Source organism: Ranitomeya imitator, chromosome 5, assembly GCF_032444005.1.
Source record: "Ranitomeya imitator isolate aRanImi1 chromosome 5, aRanImi1.pri, whole genome shotgun sequence".
NCBI classification, from domain to species: domain Eukaryota; kingdom Metazoa; phylum Chordata; class Amphibia; order Anura; family Dendrobatidae; genus Ranitomeya; species Ranitomeya imitator.
The window spans coordinates 158,295,041-158,311,461 of NC_091286.1; the positions used below are offsets into that span (position 1 = coordinate 158,295,041).

Sequence of the window (16,421 nt, forward strand, 5' to 3'; positions counted from 1 at the left end):
GTCGCTGTAGTCTGTGTAGATACCTCTGTCACACTCTGGCAGCAGGATTTTAATGAAGCTGTTGCTCCCCTCTGAGTAAGACCAGTAGTTACCATGGCAGTCAGGACCCTCTAAAGGCCCCCATGACTGCTATCTTGGTACTACTGTGAAGCCCAGGGACAGTCCCATAAACTAATAAATAATTCCACGATCTTTGCTTGGTTGCCATATGCGATAAAAATTAAATAGTTGTGAAAATAGAATATTTTATTGGTGTCAGATCCATAAAGATAAAGAAACACAAATCACATAAAGATTAGAAAAAATGACATAAGATGCAGAGTAGAGGAGAAACAGCATGAGAACTGTTATTACATTATCAGAAAAAAATAAGTTCATTTATATGATACAACCAGTGATAAGTCATAGGTGGGGAATACTACCCAAGGGATTGTAGAATAAAAACGCATATATATAGTGAGGACATACGGAAATTATTGTAAATGGTTATGGAAAAGTGATATGAATCAATGAATATGAAGTCCTAACCCAAATGTGATATGGAAATGACTGTCCCTCCGCCCCACTTTCCAACTTGCGTTTTGTGTGGCTTCTTCAGAGCGTGATCTACTTCATAAGAACCCATGGTTTACATTATATACTGAAGTATTGTACTACAATTGGTGGAGGAAGGTTGAACTTGATGGACTTTTCAACCTATGTAGCTATATAGTACAAGCAATTAAAGCATCGTAGGTTCAAGCCGTCTATGGGGACAAAAAATAAATGGCCCTATTTTTTTTTTTCTCTTATAATAAAAAATAAACATGTTTTGTATTGTCTTATCCATAAAAGTTTGGTGTAGCATAAATTGAAATTAATCCGCCCTGCCATTAAAAAGAAGAAAAAAATCAAAATCTCAGATCAGCATGCAACAAAAAAAAACAAAAAAAAACACCCTTACACAGGTCAATCAACAGAAAATGAAATATTTGTTGCGAAAATGTATGCTCTTTTTGTATCGCCTTATTTGTACTGACCTGGAGAATCAGCTGAGCACGTTCATCTCCTTTTATGAGTTCAGCAGCTTGTGCTTTCTGCATCAATAGATCCGCTGAGCTATTGATTGGCTGCAGCGGGGATGTGCGCTATCAATGCTGCAGCCAAGAGTGACCAAAGCAATGCTAGGAGGCCTGTGCTGGAGCCGGGAAGGGCTAGATTTATTTTACTTTCCAGGAAGTGTGCGGAGTCCACGTTTCTAGAAGTGGAAAAGCCCTTTAAATAAAAAGGGCAGCCACAGATGGGTTATAGGAACTCGCATGCAAGTTCTCACACGGTTGCTTAGTGTGCACCGTGTGGGAGAGCAGCCTGTTGATCACAACCATACTATTAGATCAGGTGGACCAGCAGCAATGTCAAGTCTAGCCTGGTGCAGTTGCTGAGATTGAGGTGTTAGTAATTTGTATGGCACACTTGTAAGGTTCTGGCCAGCCAGCATGTATGGGGGGTTAGGGTAAGGACAGATGGTCGTAGATTTTCTCATACGAGAGAATCGGGTTGATTATGCAAATGACACTCTGAGCAGAATATGATCAGATTATCCACAGTGTTATCCGACTCATACCGATGAGAGAATCTGAGCACAGATTCTGGGAGTCTGCGTAAATTGGACTGCACTTGGATGTCATCCGAGTGCAGTTTGATGTTTTACACGCACCCATTGACTTGAATGGGTGAGTGGCATCCAATTTCCAAAAATTGCATGCTGCATTTTATTTCACTGACAGATTCTGTCATTAAAAAAATAAATAAATAAAATGAATATCTCTAATCCGATTTATAGGCTGGTGTGAGTGAGCCCTTATTGATGGGCTATAAGCCAGCATAGTGCACAACACCACGCAAAGCCTCATCTGTGTGTATATGGAATACTAGTGAAACCGGGGGTGTGTCCAAATCTGCGCTGCTGATAAAGATGGATGGCAAACAATATTTTTTAAAGCTTTATTTCAAAACTAGTTAATGGTTAATGCGTTTCGAGGTCATTCAGGACCTCTTCTTCAGTACAAGGTAAGGTATTGAAAAATATAGTCTGCCATCCATCTTTATCAGCAGCGCAGATTTGGACACATGCACCCAGTGTCATCATTATCCTCGGTCATTGGACCCATGTCCTGCAGCAGCTGATCCATACTTTTTACGTGTTGCTTAGGTGCAACAAAACAAGGTGAGAGTCCCTCTCCCCGGAGCACCCTATGTTTTTAACCAGTTGAGACCTTATTTGCATTTTATTTATTTTGCTCTCCAGATTTTCTACTTTTATTCATGTAGAATACTAAGCATCCGTCCAATCTATGAATCATAGGTGGGCCAGTGGATCTTAATCAGTATTTTACCACCTCCCTTTCATAACATTGTGGTCTGTCTGCATCCAGCTGGGAACTGGTGTTTTAACCTGTCCTGGTCTGAATAAATTTAGGAAGCCCAGTAACAGTATCAATGTTTTGCTCATTCACTAGGTGATTACAGGCATATTACACAAGGAGTCAATTGCTTGATCCTGATATCAACTTGTCTAAATGCTCCTTACCTGTGTGTGTGTGTGCGTGCGTGTATTTTATATATATATATATATATATATATATATATATATATATATATATATATATATATATATATATATATATATATATATATATATATATATATACACACACACATACACACACACACACACACACACACACACACACACACACACACACACACACACACACACACACACACGCACCTTGAATCAGAGCCTGGTTTGACTATCACAGCTTGATATGTTTTTTTTTTCTGAAACCCTCCAGTGCTTAGTTTGAGGAGCCGACTGGAGACCGTAGGAGAAACCAGATGACTCCATATCATAAATCTCTCACTATGTACAAACATGGGAGAGACCTGTCAATCACCAGCCGAGGACCATATTGGATGCCTTCAGCATGGCTGGAATAGGGCAGGTTAATCTTTGCAAAGGACGTATGAATCAAGCTGCATACAAGGTTGTCCTGGAAAAACAGTTGATTCTTTCTGTTCAGGCAATGTTCCCCAACTCTGAGGACTGGTTTTTCAAGCAGGACAATGCGCCATGCCACACCTAGGTCAATCAAGGTGTGGATGAAGGACCACCACATCAAATCCCTGTCATGGGCAGCCCAATCTCCAGACCTGAACCCCATTGAAAACCTCTGGAATGTAATCAAGGGGAAGATAGTCACAAGCCATCAAAGAAGAACTGCTTACATTTTTGTACCAAGAGTGGCATAAAGTCACCCAAAAGCAGAGTGAAAGGCTGGTGGAAAGCCTGCCAAGACACATGAAAGCTGTGATTAAAAATCATGGTTATTCCACAAAATATTGATTTCTGAATTCTTCCTAAGTTAAAACCTTAGTATTGTTGTTTTTAAATGATAATGCATTTTTTTTGCATTATTTGAGGTCTGCAAGCACTGCAATTTTTTCTTTTTTTTTCTTTTGACCATTTCTCATGTTCAGAAAATAAGTACAAAATATATTGCTTGGAACATCGGAGACATGTTGTCAGTAGTTTACAGAATAAAAGAACAATTTCCATTTTTAAAAATATACCTATAAAGAGAAAAATCAGACAAAGTGAATATTTTTTGCAGTGGTCTCTTAATTTTTTCCAGAGCTGTATATACAGTGCCTTGCGAAAGTGTTAGACTCCCAGGAACTTTTCAACCTTTTCCCACATATCGTGCTTCAAACATAAAAAAAAATGTAAATTTTTGGTGAAAAATCAACAAGAAGTGAAACACAATTGTGAAGTTGAATGAAATTTGTTGGTTAGTTTAAATTTTTGTGGAAATTCAAAAACTGAAAAGTGGGGCGTGCAATATTATTCGGCCCCTTTAACTTAATATTTTGTTGCGCCACCTTTTGCTGCGATTACAGCTGCAAGTCGCTTGGGGTATGTCTCTGTCAGTTTTGTACATCGAGAGACTGAAATTCTTGCCCATTCTTCCTTGACAAGCAGCTCGAGCTCAGTGAGGTTTGATGGAGATCGTTTGTGAACAGGAGTTTTCTATTCTTTCCACAGATTCTCGATTGGATTGAGGTCTGGACTTTGACTTGGCCATTCTAACACCTGGATACGTTTATTTGTGAACCATTCCATTGTAGATTTTGCTTTGTTTGGGGTCATTGTCTTGTTGGAAGACAAATCGCCGTCCCAGTCTCAGGTCTTTTGCAGACTCCAACAGGTTTTCTTCAAGAATGGTCCTGTATTTGGCTCCATCCATCTTCCCATCAATTTTAACCATCTTCCCTGTTCCTGCTGCAGAAAAGCAGGCCAAAACCATGATGCTGCCACCATCATGTTTGACAGTGGGGATGATGTGTTCAGGGTGATGAGCTGTGTTGACTTTACGCCAAACCTATCGTTTGGCATTGTTGCCAAGAAGTTCGATTTTGGTTTCATCTGACCAGAGCACCTCCTTCAACATGTTTGGTGTGTCTCCCAGGTGGCTTGTTGCAAACTTTAAATGACTTTTTATGGATATCTTTGAGAAATGGCTTTCTTCTTGCCACTTTTCCATAAAGGCCAGATTTGTGCAGTGTACGACTGATTGTTGTCCCATGGACAGACTGTCCCACCTCCGCTGTAGATCTCTGCAGTTCATCCAGAGTGATCATGGGCCTCTTGGCTGCATCTCTGATCAGTCTTCTCCTTGTTTGAGATGAAAGTTTAGAGGGACGGCCGGGTCTTGGTAGATTTACAGTGGTATGATACTCCTTCCATTTCAATATGATCGCTTGCACAGTGCTCCTTGGGATGGTTAAAGTTTTGGAAATAATTTTGTATCCAAATCTGACTTTAATCCTCTCCATAACAGTATCACGGACCTGCCTGTTGTGTTCCTTGGTCTTCATGATGCTCTCTGTGCTTCAAACAGAACCCTGAGACTATCACAGAGCAGGTGCATTTATACGGAGACTTGATTACACACAGGTGGATTATATTCATCATTAGGCATTTAGGACAACATTGGATCATTCAGAGATCCACAATGAACTTCTGGAGTGAGTTTGCTGCACTGAAAGTAAAGGGGCCGACTAATATTGCACGCCCCACTTTTCAGTTTGTGAATTTCCACAAAAATGTAAAAATAACCAATAAATTTCATTCAACTTCACAATTGTGTTCCACTTGTTGTTGATTCTTCACCAAAAATTTACTTTTTTTTTTTTTTTTTTTTTGTATCTTTGTTTTGAAGCATGGTATGTGGGGAAAAGGTTGAAAAGTTCCAGGGAGCCAAATACTTTCGCAAGGCACTGTATACTTATATAAAAAATATGGGTATAAATCACAACTAAATGCAGTGCATGTGTATATAGATCACATACTGTTTGCCCATGTATCCATATGGCCCTGTTGTCTTGATATTTGATTATCTTTTTGGCATTTTCGTCCTATTGTGATATTCTTATGTAATAATTAAACTATACTGTTTTCTTCCCAGTTTCTTGAATCAATGCAAATGAAGTATGACAGTCAGGCTGCAGACAGCGGGGTATATGTTGTGGGCAGCAGTGGCTTTGACTCCATTCCAGCTGATCTAGGGGTCCTATTTACGAGGAACAGCATAGAAGGTAAGGGCTGATACCAATCACCGTAAAAAAAAAAAAAAATTAAACTGTCCGCTATCCGTCCAGGAAAGTGGGACGCTTGACATGAGATTTTCTTGCGAGTACAATGCGATACTATTTATTCATTTTTTGGGGATCACCTAGCATCCGAATAACATCTGACGTACATGTGCAATGCAATTTTAACATTAACTTTAACATATGAGTAAATGACAGAATTACTCTAGGAAAAATATATATATATATATATATATATATATATATATATATATATATATATATATATATATATATATATATATATATATATATATATATATATATATATATCTACTATATAAAGCTGAATGTGTGTGTGTATGTCCGGGATTGGCATCTGCACCGTCGCAGCTACAGCCACAAAATTTTGCACAGTCACACGTCTGGACTCTGAGAGCGTCATAGGCTACGTTGTGAGGTGAAATTTTAACCCCGCGCTTTCCAATTCACCAAACAATTTTGCCCCTATCTACATAATGGGGAAAAAAGTGAAAGGAAAAGTGTTGGAGGCGTCGCAGCTACAGCCACAAAATTTTGCACAGTCAGGCCGGCGTCACACTTGCGAGTTTTATGGACGTAAGAGCGCAGAAACTACGTCCGTAAAACTCGCAAAAAATACGGCACAATTATTCTCTATGCCCCTGCTCCTATCTGCCGTATTAAACTGATCAGTATTATACGGCTTTCTACGGCCGTAGAAAATCGCAGCATGCTGCGTTTGTCACCGTATTGCGCAAATAAAACGCCAATGAAAGTCTATGGAAGCCCCAAAAATACGGATTACACACGGACCAGCAGTGTGACTTGCGAGGAATATGCAGCGGTGTTAGAGAGAAAAGCCGGTAATTCAGTGCGGTGTACAGTAAAATCACACTGACAGCTGACATTAGAATAGGTAGAATAAATGTGTACACATAGAATAGGTATATATATATATATATATATATATATATATATATATATATATATATATATATATATATATATATATATATATATATATATATATATATATATATATATATATATATATACAGTGAGGCAAAAAAGTATTTAGTCAGTCAGCAATAGTGCAAGTTCCACCACTTAAAAAGATGAGAGGCGTCTGTAATTTACATCATAGGTAGACCTCAACTATGGGAGACAAACTGAGAAAAAAAAATCCAGAAAATCACATTGTCTGTTTTTTTATCATTTTATTTGCATATTATGGTGGAAAATAAGTATTTGGTCAGAAACAAACAATCAAGATTTCTGGCTCTCACAGACCTGTAACTTCTTCTTTAAGAGTCTCCTCTTTCCTCCACTCATTACCTGTAGTAATGGCACCTGTTTAAACTTGTTATCAGTATAAAAAGACACCTGTGCACACCCTCAAACAGTCTGACTCCAAACTCCACTATGGTGAAGACCAAAGAACTGTCAAAGGACACCAGAAACAAAATTGTAGCCCTGCACCAGGCTGGGAAGACTGAATCTGCAATAGCCAACCAGCTTGGAGTGAAGAAATCAACAGTGGGAGCAATAATTAGAAAATGGAAGACATACAAGACCACTGATAATCTCCCTCGATCTGGGGCTCCACGCAAAATCCCACCCCGTGGGGTCAGAATGATCACAAGAACGGTGAGCAAAAATCCCAGAACCACGCGGGGGGACCTAGTGAATGAACTGCAGAGAGCTGGGACCAATGTAACAAGGCCTACCATAAGTAACACACTACGCCACCATGGACTCAGATCCTGCAGTGCCAGACGTGTCCCACTGCTTAAGCCAGTACATGTCCGGGCCCGTCTGAAGTTTGCTAGAGAGCATTTGGATGATCCAGAGGAGTTTTGGGAGAATGTCCTATGGTCTGATGAAACCAAACTAGAACTGTTTGTTAGAAACACAACTTGTCGTGTTTGGAGGAAAAAGAATACTGAGTTGCATCCATCAAACACCATACCTACTGTAAAGCATGGTGGTGGAAACATCATGCTTTGGGGCTGTTTCTCTGCAAAGGGGCCAGGACGACTGATCCGGGTACAAGAAAGAATGAATGGGCCATGTATCATGAGACTTTGAGTGCAAACGTCCTTCCATCAGCAAGGGCATTGAAGATGAAACATGGCTGGGTCTTGCAACATGACAATGATCCAAAGCACACCGCCAGGGCAACGAAGGAGTGGCTTCGTAAGAAGCATTTCAAGGTCCTGGAGTGGCCTAGCCAGTCTCCAGATCTCAACCCTATAGAAAACCTTTGGAGGGAGTTGAAAGTCCGTGTTGCCAAGCGAAAATCCAAAAACATCACTGCTCTAGAGGAGATCTGCATGGAGGAATGGGCCAACATAGCAACAACAGTGTGTGGCAACCTTGTGAAGACTTACAGAAAACGTTTGACCTCTGTCATTGCCAACAAAGGATATATTACAAAGTATTGAGATGAAATGTTGTTTCTGACCAAATACTTATTTTCCACCATAATATGCAAATAAAATATTAAAAAAACAGACAATGTGATTTTCTGGATTTTTTTGTCTCAGTTTGTCTCCCATAGTTGAGGTCTACCTATGATGTAAATTACAGACGCCTCTCATCTTTTTAAGTGGTGGAACTTGCACTATTGCTGACTGACTAAATACTTTTTTGCCCCACTGTGTATATATATATATATATATATATATATATATATATATATATATATATATATATATATATATATATATATATATATATATATATATATATTGTCAGTGACACATATATGTATATATATTCTTACTTCATACAGCCGCGATATAGCAAAAAGCCGGTAAGTCAATTACCGGCTTTTGCTTTCTCCTTCCTAAAACCCGACATGATTTGAGACCTGGTTTACATACAGTAAACCATCTCATATCACCATTTTTTTTGCATAATCCACACTACTAATGTTAGTATATATACACACACATTATATATATATATGTATATGTACATGTGTGTGTATGTGTATGTATATGTATATATATATATATATATATATATATATATATATATATATATATATATATATATATATATATATATATATATATATATATATATATATATATATATATATATATATTATATTATATTATTTTTTTCTTTTTTTTTTTCTTTTTGGGACACATGGATCACTTCTATAGCGGTATGTTGGTTTTGCAAGCCTGCGAGAAAACCACGCAGTACGGATGCCATACGGATTACATACGGAGGGTGCCATGCCCAAAAAACGCTGACACACCCTGCCTACGGAGGAGCTACGGACCACTATTTTCGGGACTTTTCAGCGTATTACGGCCGTAATATACGGACCGTATTGTTTTACGCTGTGTGTGACGCAGGCCTCACACGTCTGGACCCTGAGAGCGTCATAGGCTATGTTGTGAGGTGAAATTTTAACCCCGCGCTTTCCAATTCACCAAACTATTTTGCCCCTATCTACATAATGGGGAAAAGTGAAAGGAAAAGTGTTGGAGGCAAATTGACAGCTGCCAGATGTGAAGAAGGGGGACTTAAAGAATGAGAGCGATGGCGCCAAAGATCAGTTGCTAAGGTGGGGCCCCGACATGAGATACTCACCACACATGGGGATATGAACACACACACAAAATGCGCCACAAACTACCACGTGCTTGAACACATATACCACCATCAGCACACATTTCACCACACATACACCAACCTTGCCACATAAAAGTCGAAACACAAAAGTCGCCGCTCAAAACTCACCACGCGCAAAACTCGCCACATGCAAAAACTAGGCTCACGCAAAACTCGCCACAAGTGCAAAACTCACCTCATGGAAAACTCGCCACACGCAAAACTTGCACATGCGGAAAAATTGCCACATGCACAAAATTTGCAACACATGCAAAAGTTGCCTCACACAAAACTTGCACATACTCAAAAGGCACCAGACCTAATACTCACCACGCGCAAAACTCGCCATGCGCAAAACTTGCTGCACACAACTTGCTACACTAATCTGTCACATGCAACCCGACACACAAAAAGTTGCTACACGCATGTTGCCACACAAAACTCATCTCACAAAAGTCGCTACATGCATGTCGCCACATACAACTCAACACACACAACTTGACAGACGAAACTCACCCTAAAACACACACAAGTCTGGTATTGGCCTTCAAAAATAAAAAACTGATTAATAAGCAGACAAACTACAAGAGCAACAAATGTACCATATAGGAAATACAGCAGCTGTCAGTCACATGACCTGTCTATTATGTGTATGTGTGAGCTAATATATACTGCCAGGGGGAGGGCTTCCTGTTGGCTGGGGATTTATCAGGCTGCCAATTTATCTTACAAATACTGAGGTAAAAATACTGAGCAAATAACGTGTTAACGAGGTCTAATACAGGAGATCACACAGGTATATACTATATACAGGAGAGATGACACAGGTATATACTATATAGAGGAGGAGATGACATACAGGTACATACTATATACAGGAGGAGATGACACACAGGTATATACTATATACAGGAGCAGATTACCTACAGGTATATACTATATACAGGAGGAGATGACATACAGGTATATGCTATATATAGAAGATGACATACAGGTATATACTATATACAGGAGGAGATGACACACAGATATATACTATATACAGGGGAGATGACACACAGGTATATACTATATACAGGAGCAGATTACCTACAGGTATATACTATATACAGGAGGAGATGACACACAGGTATATACTATGTACAGGAGGAGATGACATACAGGTATATACTATATATAGAAGGAGATGACATACAGGTATATACTATATATAGGAGGAGATGACATACAGGTATATACTATATATAGAAGGAGATGACATACAGGTATATACTATATACAGGGGAGATGACATGCAGGTATATACTATATACAGGAGATGACATACAGATGTATACTATATATAAGGGAGATGACAAACATGTATATACTGAGGTGAAAATGAGAGGTGTGAGGTGAAAATGAAAAGGTGTGAGTGCAAAATGAGAGGAGTGAGGGAAAATAGTGTAGTGATCGGAAAATGACAGATGTGAGGTCGAAATGACAAGTGTTAGGGGGGAATGAGAGGTGTGAGGGAGAAAATGAGAGATGTGAGGGGGAAAATTAAAGATGTGTTCGGGAAAATGAGAGGCGTGATGGGAAAATAAGAGAAGTGACGTGCTATAACTAACCACAGATATTTACTATGCCCAGGCAACGCCGGGCTCTTCAGCTAGTGTATATATATATATATATATATATTTATTATTATTATTATTATTATTATTATTATTATTATTATTATTATTATTATTTTCATTCTGCCTCAAAAAAAAAATCGGAATGGAAAGCGATCTAACAGTCATGTGCCAGAAATTGGTACGAATAAAAACGACAACTCGTCCGACAAAAAACAAGCCGTCACATGATTTTATTTGGGGAAATATGGAAAAATTATAGCTTTCAAAATATGGCGATGCAAAACCTTAATTTTTGCAACAAAAAAAGCGTCTTTTAGTGTGTGACAGCAGGAAAATATAACACGGTATAAGGCTACGTTCACATTTGCGGTGCGTCAGGCGCAACCGCGGTGACCCATGCGCCCCTATATTTAACATGGGGGGCGCATGGACATGCGTTTTGTTGCATTTTGTGATGCATGCGTTTTTTGGGCGCAAGCGTCAGGGCGCAGAAGACACTGCTTGTTGCATTTTTTTGCGTTTTGCTGCGTTTTGCATGCGTTTTTGCGTGCGTTGTGCGTTGCGTCGCCGACGCAGCACACAACAACGTAAATGTGAACGTAGCCTAAATCTGGAATCGCCTTAATCACACCGACCCAAAGATTAGTGTCACCTAATCACTTATACTGCACAAGGAACGTCATAAAAAATAAAACCAATTCTTCTTTGATTTGGCTATTCTGCCTCCCAAAGATTGCAGTAAGGCTCTGCTCACATTTATTCTGCACTGAGCACTTACACCGGGGTATCCGTGTAGATATCTGAAGATTCCCTACAACGAGGCAGATAGAGGCACTGTGAAAGCCGTCTGACCTGTGATTCTTTGGCGACAGTCTTTTTAGGCGGCCACAGTTTTGTGCACTTCTGACTAGAAGGAAACCGCTGAACAGAGGCCAGACGGAGTCCAGAGTAACTCTGCTGCCTCATTATAGTGAGTGGCTCACTTAGGGGTTTCATCTGAATCATGTCACTTAGATTTAGATTGAAACCCCAACATAAGCTCATGCTCAGTATAGAGTGCCAAATAAATGTGATCCATACGTTATGTAAAATGTTCCTAACAAAAACTTCAAATCAATCCACAAAAAAAAAAAAAAAGCAAGTTCCCACTGAGGTCTGTCAATGAGAATATAGGGGCTTCCTCTTTACTGGTAGCAAAAAGGTTCTGGAGAAAAGCTATGACTGCTGTCCCCACCCCCCACACCCACCCCCTGGAAAAGCCAGCGAATTCTGAGCTTCCACATCCTAATGTCTTTTCCCTTCTGAGCCCCACAGTGTGCCTAACCAAACTTAGCATCCACATGCTTGGCATCTCTGTAGCAATAAGAGCCCGCCTAATTTACGTGTGCATGTCTCAAGAAGCCCAAGGTGGGCACTACAACGTACTGGTGACTACAACAGGAGTTTGCAATTTTCACTCAGCAACATCCAGTGCTGCTAATTTCTGGAAAACACCCATGGAGTCAAAACCGTCCCTGCACCGTAGATAAATTCCCAAAGGGGTATAATTTCCAAAATGTGGTCATTAGAGGGTGGATTCTGCTTTTCTAGCACTTAGAGGCTCTGGAGTCCGCAAACTATTCTAGCAAAATCTGCGCACCAGGAAGCAAATTGCTTTCCATCCATCCCATCTCTCGCCATAAGGCTAACCAGTATTGTACAGCCATATATATAGGGTATGTCTACATTCAGCAGATATCGTATGACAAATTTTTATTTTTTTATTTTTTTTTATCCTTTTTTATTGATTATTTGATTTTAGAAACCATTACATATATTATAGTACAAGCACAAACTTAATAAACATGTTTAACCCTTAAAGTTTGTATAGCAAAATACCTATACCTGCAAAGGTAGTCCATGCCAAACAAAGTTTATTAATTTTTTTTTTTTTGACCAAATGAAGATTTTTTCCCAAAGACTGGTGAAATGTTATTAAATACAGGGATTATACCAAAACTAAGATTGGTTGTACGTTCACTAACATGCTTACGAACAGAAAACAATTGGCATCTACACTACCGTTCGAAAGTTTAGGGTCACCCAGACAACTTTTGTGTTTTCCATGAAAACTCATGCTTTTATGAATGAAATGAGTTGCCAAAAGAATTAAAAATCTAGTCCAGACATTGGCAAGGTTCGAAGAAAAAAAAAAGATTTTTATTTGAAATAATAATTTTCATTTGCAGCAATTTCAGCATTGCAGACCATTGGCATTCTAGCAGTTAATTTGCTGAGGCCATCAGGAGAAATTTCACCCCATGCTTCCAGAAGCCCCTCCCACAAGTTGGTTTGGCTTGATGGGCACTTTTTGCGTACCATACGGTCAAGCTGCTCCCACAACAGCTCAATGGTGCTGAGATCTGGTGACTGCGCTGGCCACTCCATTACAGATAGAATACTAGCTGCCTGCTTCTTCCCTAATTAGTTCTTGCATAATTTGGAGGTGTGCTTTGGGTCATTGTCCTGTTGTCCTCTGATGGGAGTAGTACACACCGTTGTAGGAAATCTTCAGTTTCTTAGAAATGAAAGCTATTCCATGCAAGAAATTGCCAAGAACAAGAATAGACTGTCGAGTTTCACAAGAAAGTTCTTGTTTTTTTTCTGGCCATTTTGAGAGTTTAATGGAACCAACAAATGTAATGCTCCAGATTGTCAACTAGCTGAAAGGAAGGTCAGGTTTATGGGTTCTCTAATCAGCCAAACGGTTTTCAGCTGTGCTAACATACTTGCACAAGGGTTTCCATTAGCCTTCTGAGGGCAGTCTCACACGTCCAGATAATTCCGGTACCGGAAAAATCGGTACCGGAATTGTCCGTGTGCTGGTGCGTTTCTGTGGCACATCAGTGTGGCACGTGTGCCGCCCGTGTGCCCACTGGGTACCACACGCACCGTGCTGGGTACCACACGCACCAGCATCTGGTGCTGAAGCCGCGATTCATATCTTCCCTGCAGCAGCATTTGCTGTAGAGAAGATATGAATAATCGTGTTTAAAATAAATATCCATGTGCCCCCCCCCCCCCCCCCCCCCGCTGTTGTTAAAATACTCACCCGGCTCCCTCGCTGGCTGCCGCTGCTTCCTGTCCTGGCCGCACCTTCTACTGTATGAGCGGTCACGTGGGGCTGCTCATTTACAGTAATGAATATGCGGCTCCACCCCTATGGGAGGTGGAGCCGCATATTCATGATTGTAATGGGCGGCCCCACGTGACCGCTCATACAGTAGAAGATGCGGCCAGGACAGGAAGCAGCGCCAGCGAGGGAGCCAGGTGAGTATTTTAACAGCGGGGGGCGCACAGGGGGTGGGAGGGGGGTGGGCACATGGATATTTATTTTAAACATGATTATTCATATCTTCTCTACAGCAAACGCTGCTGCAGGGAAGATATGAATCGCGGCTTCAGCACCAGTGGGGGGGACAGCGCTTACAGTAGCGCTGTTTCCTGCACGGCACACGGACTGCACACGGACAACGTCCGTGTGCGGTACGTGTTTTACACGGACCCATTGACTTTAATGGGTCCGTGTAATCCGTGCGCTCCCACGAACACTGACATGTCTCCGTGTTTGGCACACGGAGACACGGTCCGCAAAAAATCAATGACATCTGCACAGATGCATTGATTTTAAGGTGTCTACGTGTGTCAGTGGCTCCGGTACGTGAGGAAACGGTCACCTCACGTACTGGAGCCACTGACGTGTGAAACCAGCCTTACATAGTTAGCAAACACAAAGTACCATAAGAACACTAGAGTGATGGTTGCTGGAAATGGGCCTCTATACACCTATGAAGATATTGCTTTACAAACCAGACGTTTGTAGCTAAAATATTCATTTACCACATTAACACTGTATAGTGGAGTGTATTTCTGAATCATATAATGTTAGCTTCATTGGAAAAAAACTGCTTTTATTTAAAAAATAAAAAAATGTCTAAGTGACCCTAAACTTTTGAACGGTAATGTATATGTCCTCAACATACAATATTTATAAAGCCGAAATAGCCAAACAGTCTAGTACAGTTATTCTGAGTAGGTCCACAGATGTCACCCCGGGGGTGACCAGCCACCATTCCCATATGTTTATAAACCTTTTTTTATGGCTTTTCTTTTAATGTAAGTACCTCTCTCCAGGCATATGGTATTATACATTTTTAACTTTCAATTTCTCTAATGTTGGGAGATTACGGTCTAACCAGTGAAATGTTAACAATTTCCTGGCCAGAAACGGTATTCTCACAATGGTTTTAGTCACAAGGGATCTTGAATCTACCCCAACCCCCAGAAGGTCGAGTATGCACACCCTAGGATCAAGTTGTATGTGTATCACAAATAACTGTTCAGTCAGATAAGTCACCCCCACCCAGTAGTGGCCTATATCAACACATTCCCATAGCATATTCATCAGATGGGCCCCATTCATACCGCATCTCAAACATGAGTCTTCAGTCCAAGTCCCAATTTTAAACGGTATATTAGGTGTCTTATATACCCTGTGGATGAGGAAGATTTGGGACATTCTCTGGGACTCAGATAGAGATGGTATAGGTTTTTGTTTCTAGCATTTCATTCCATTGTTCTTCAGATATGTGGCCAACATGGGATGCTTATCTACTATATAATTGTCTAAGGGTCACTTCCGTCTGTCTTTCTGTCTGTCACAGATATTCATTGGTCGCGGCCTCTGTCTGTCATGAAAATCCAAGTCGCTGATTGGTCGCGGCAAAACAGCCATGACCAATCAGCGACCGGCACAGTCCGGCGGCAATATGGCCGCTCCTTCCTCCCTGCAGTCAGTGCCCGATCCGTACTCCCCTCCCGTCAGCCCTCACACAGGGTTAATGGCAGCGTTAATGGACCACGTTATGCCGCGGTGTAACGCACTCCATTAACGCTGCTATTAACCCTGTGTGACCAACTTTTTACTATTGATGCGGCCTATGTAGCATCAATAGTAAAAAGATCTAATGTTAAAAATAATTAAATAAAAAATCGTTATATACTCACCGTCTGTCAGCCCCCAGATCAGGAACAGGCCTTTCCCGCTCCTCGCGACGCCCCGGTGACCGCTCCATGCATTGCGATCTCGCGAGATGATGACGTACCGGAGCGTGCGAGGAGCGTCTGTAACTGCTTCGCTTGGATCTGGGGGACAACGGAGGGTGAGTATTGAACTATTTTTTTAATAGTCCACATTGCAATGTACTGCGCGGGCTGGGCAATGTACTGCGCGGGCTGGGCAATCTGATTGATCCATCGCATATTATTTGGGTCAATGGCAAAATACCTCTGCATTCCCATTCACCAAAGCCCTCTAGTTTAGCTATTTCGCTTGTGCCACAAAGGAGGATAGTTTATGAATCCCTTGATATGGCAAATGATCTTGCCCCTGTTCCAGATTTTTTTTTAGATCAAATTTAGAGTGTGAACTCATTTGTCCCTGAGAAAACCATCCTCAATAGCTAATAGTGGTATCTTCCA

The 16,421-nt window shown here is 40.7% G+C and overlaps 1 protein-coding gene across 1 annotated transcript in view; it reads left to right on the forward strand.

Annotated features, from left to right (window-relative positions):
- The window catches only part of LOC138681607 (saccharopine dehydrogenase-like oxidoreductase), a 92,371-nt gene that overhangs the window by 20,720 nt on the left and 55,230 nt on the right, over positions 1-16,421 (forward strand). Inside the window, exon 4 of the mRNA XM_069769243.1 lies at positions 5,508-5,637. Within this exon, the coding sequence (XP_069625344.1) occupies positions 5,508-5,637 (130 nt within the window). The remainder of the gene's footprint in view (positions 1-5,507; positions 5,638-16,421) is intronic.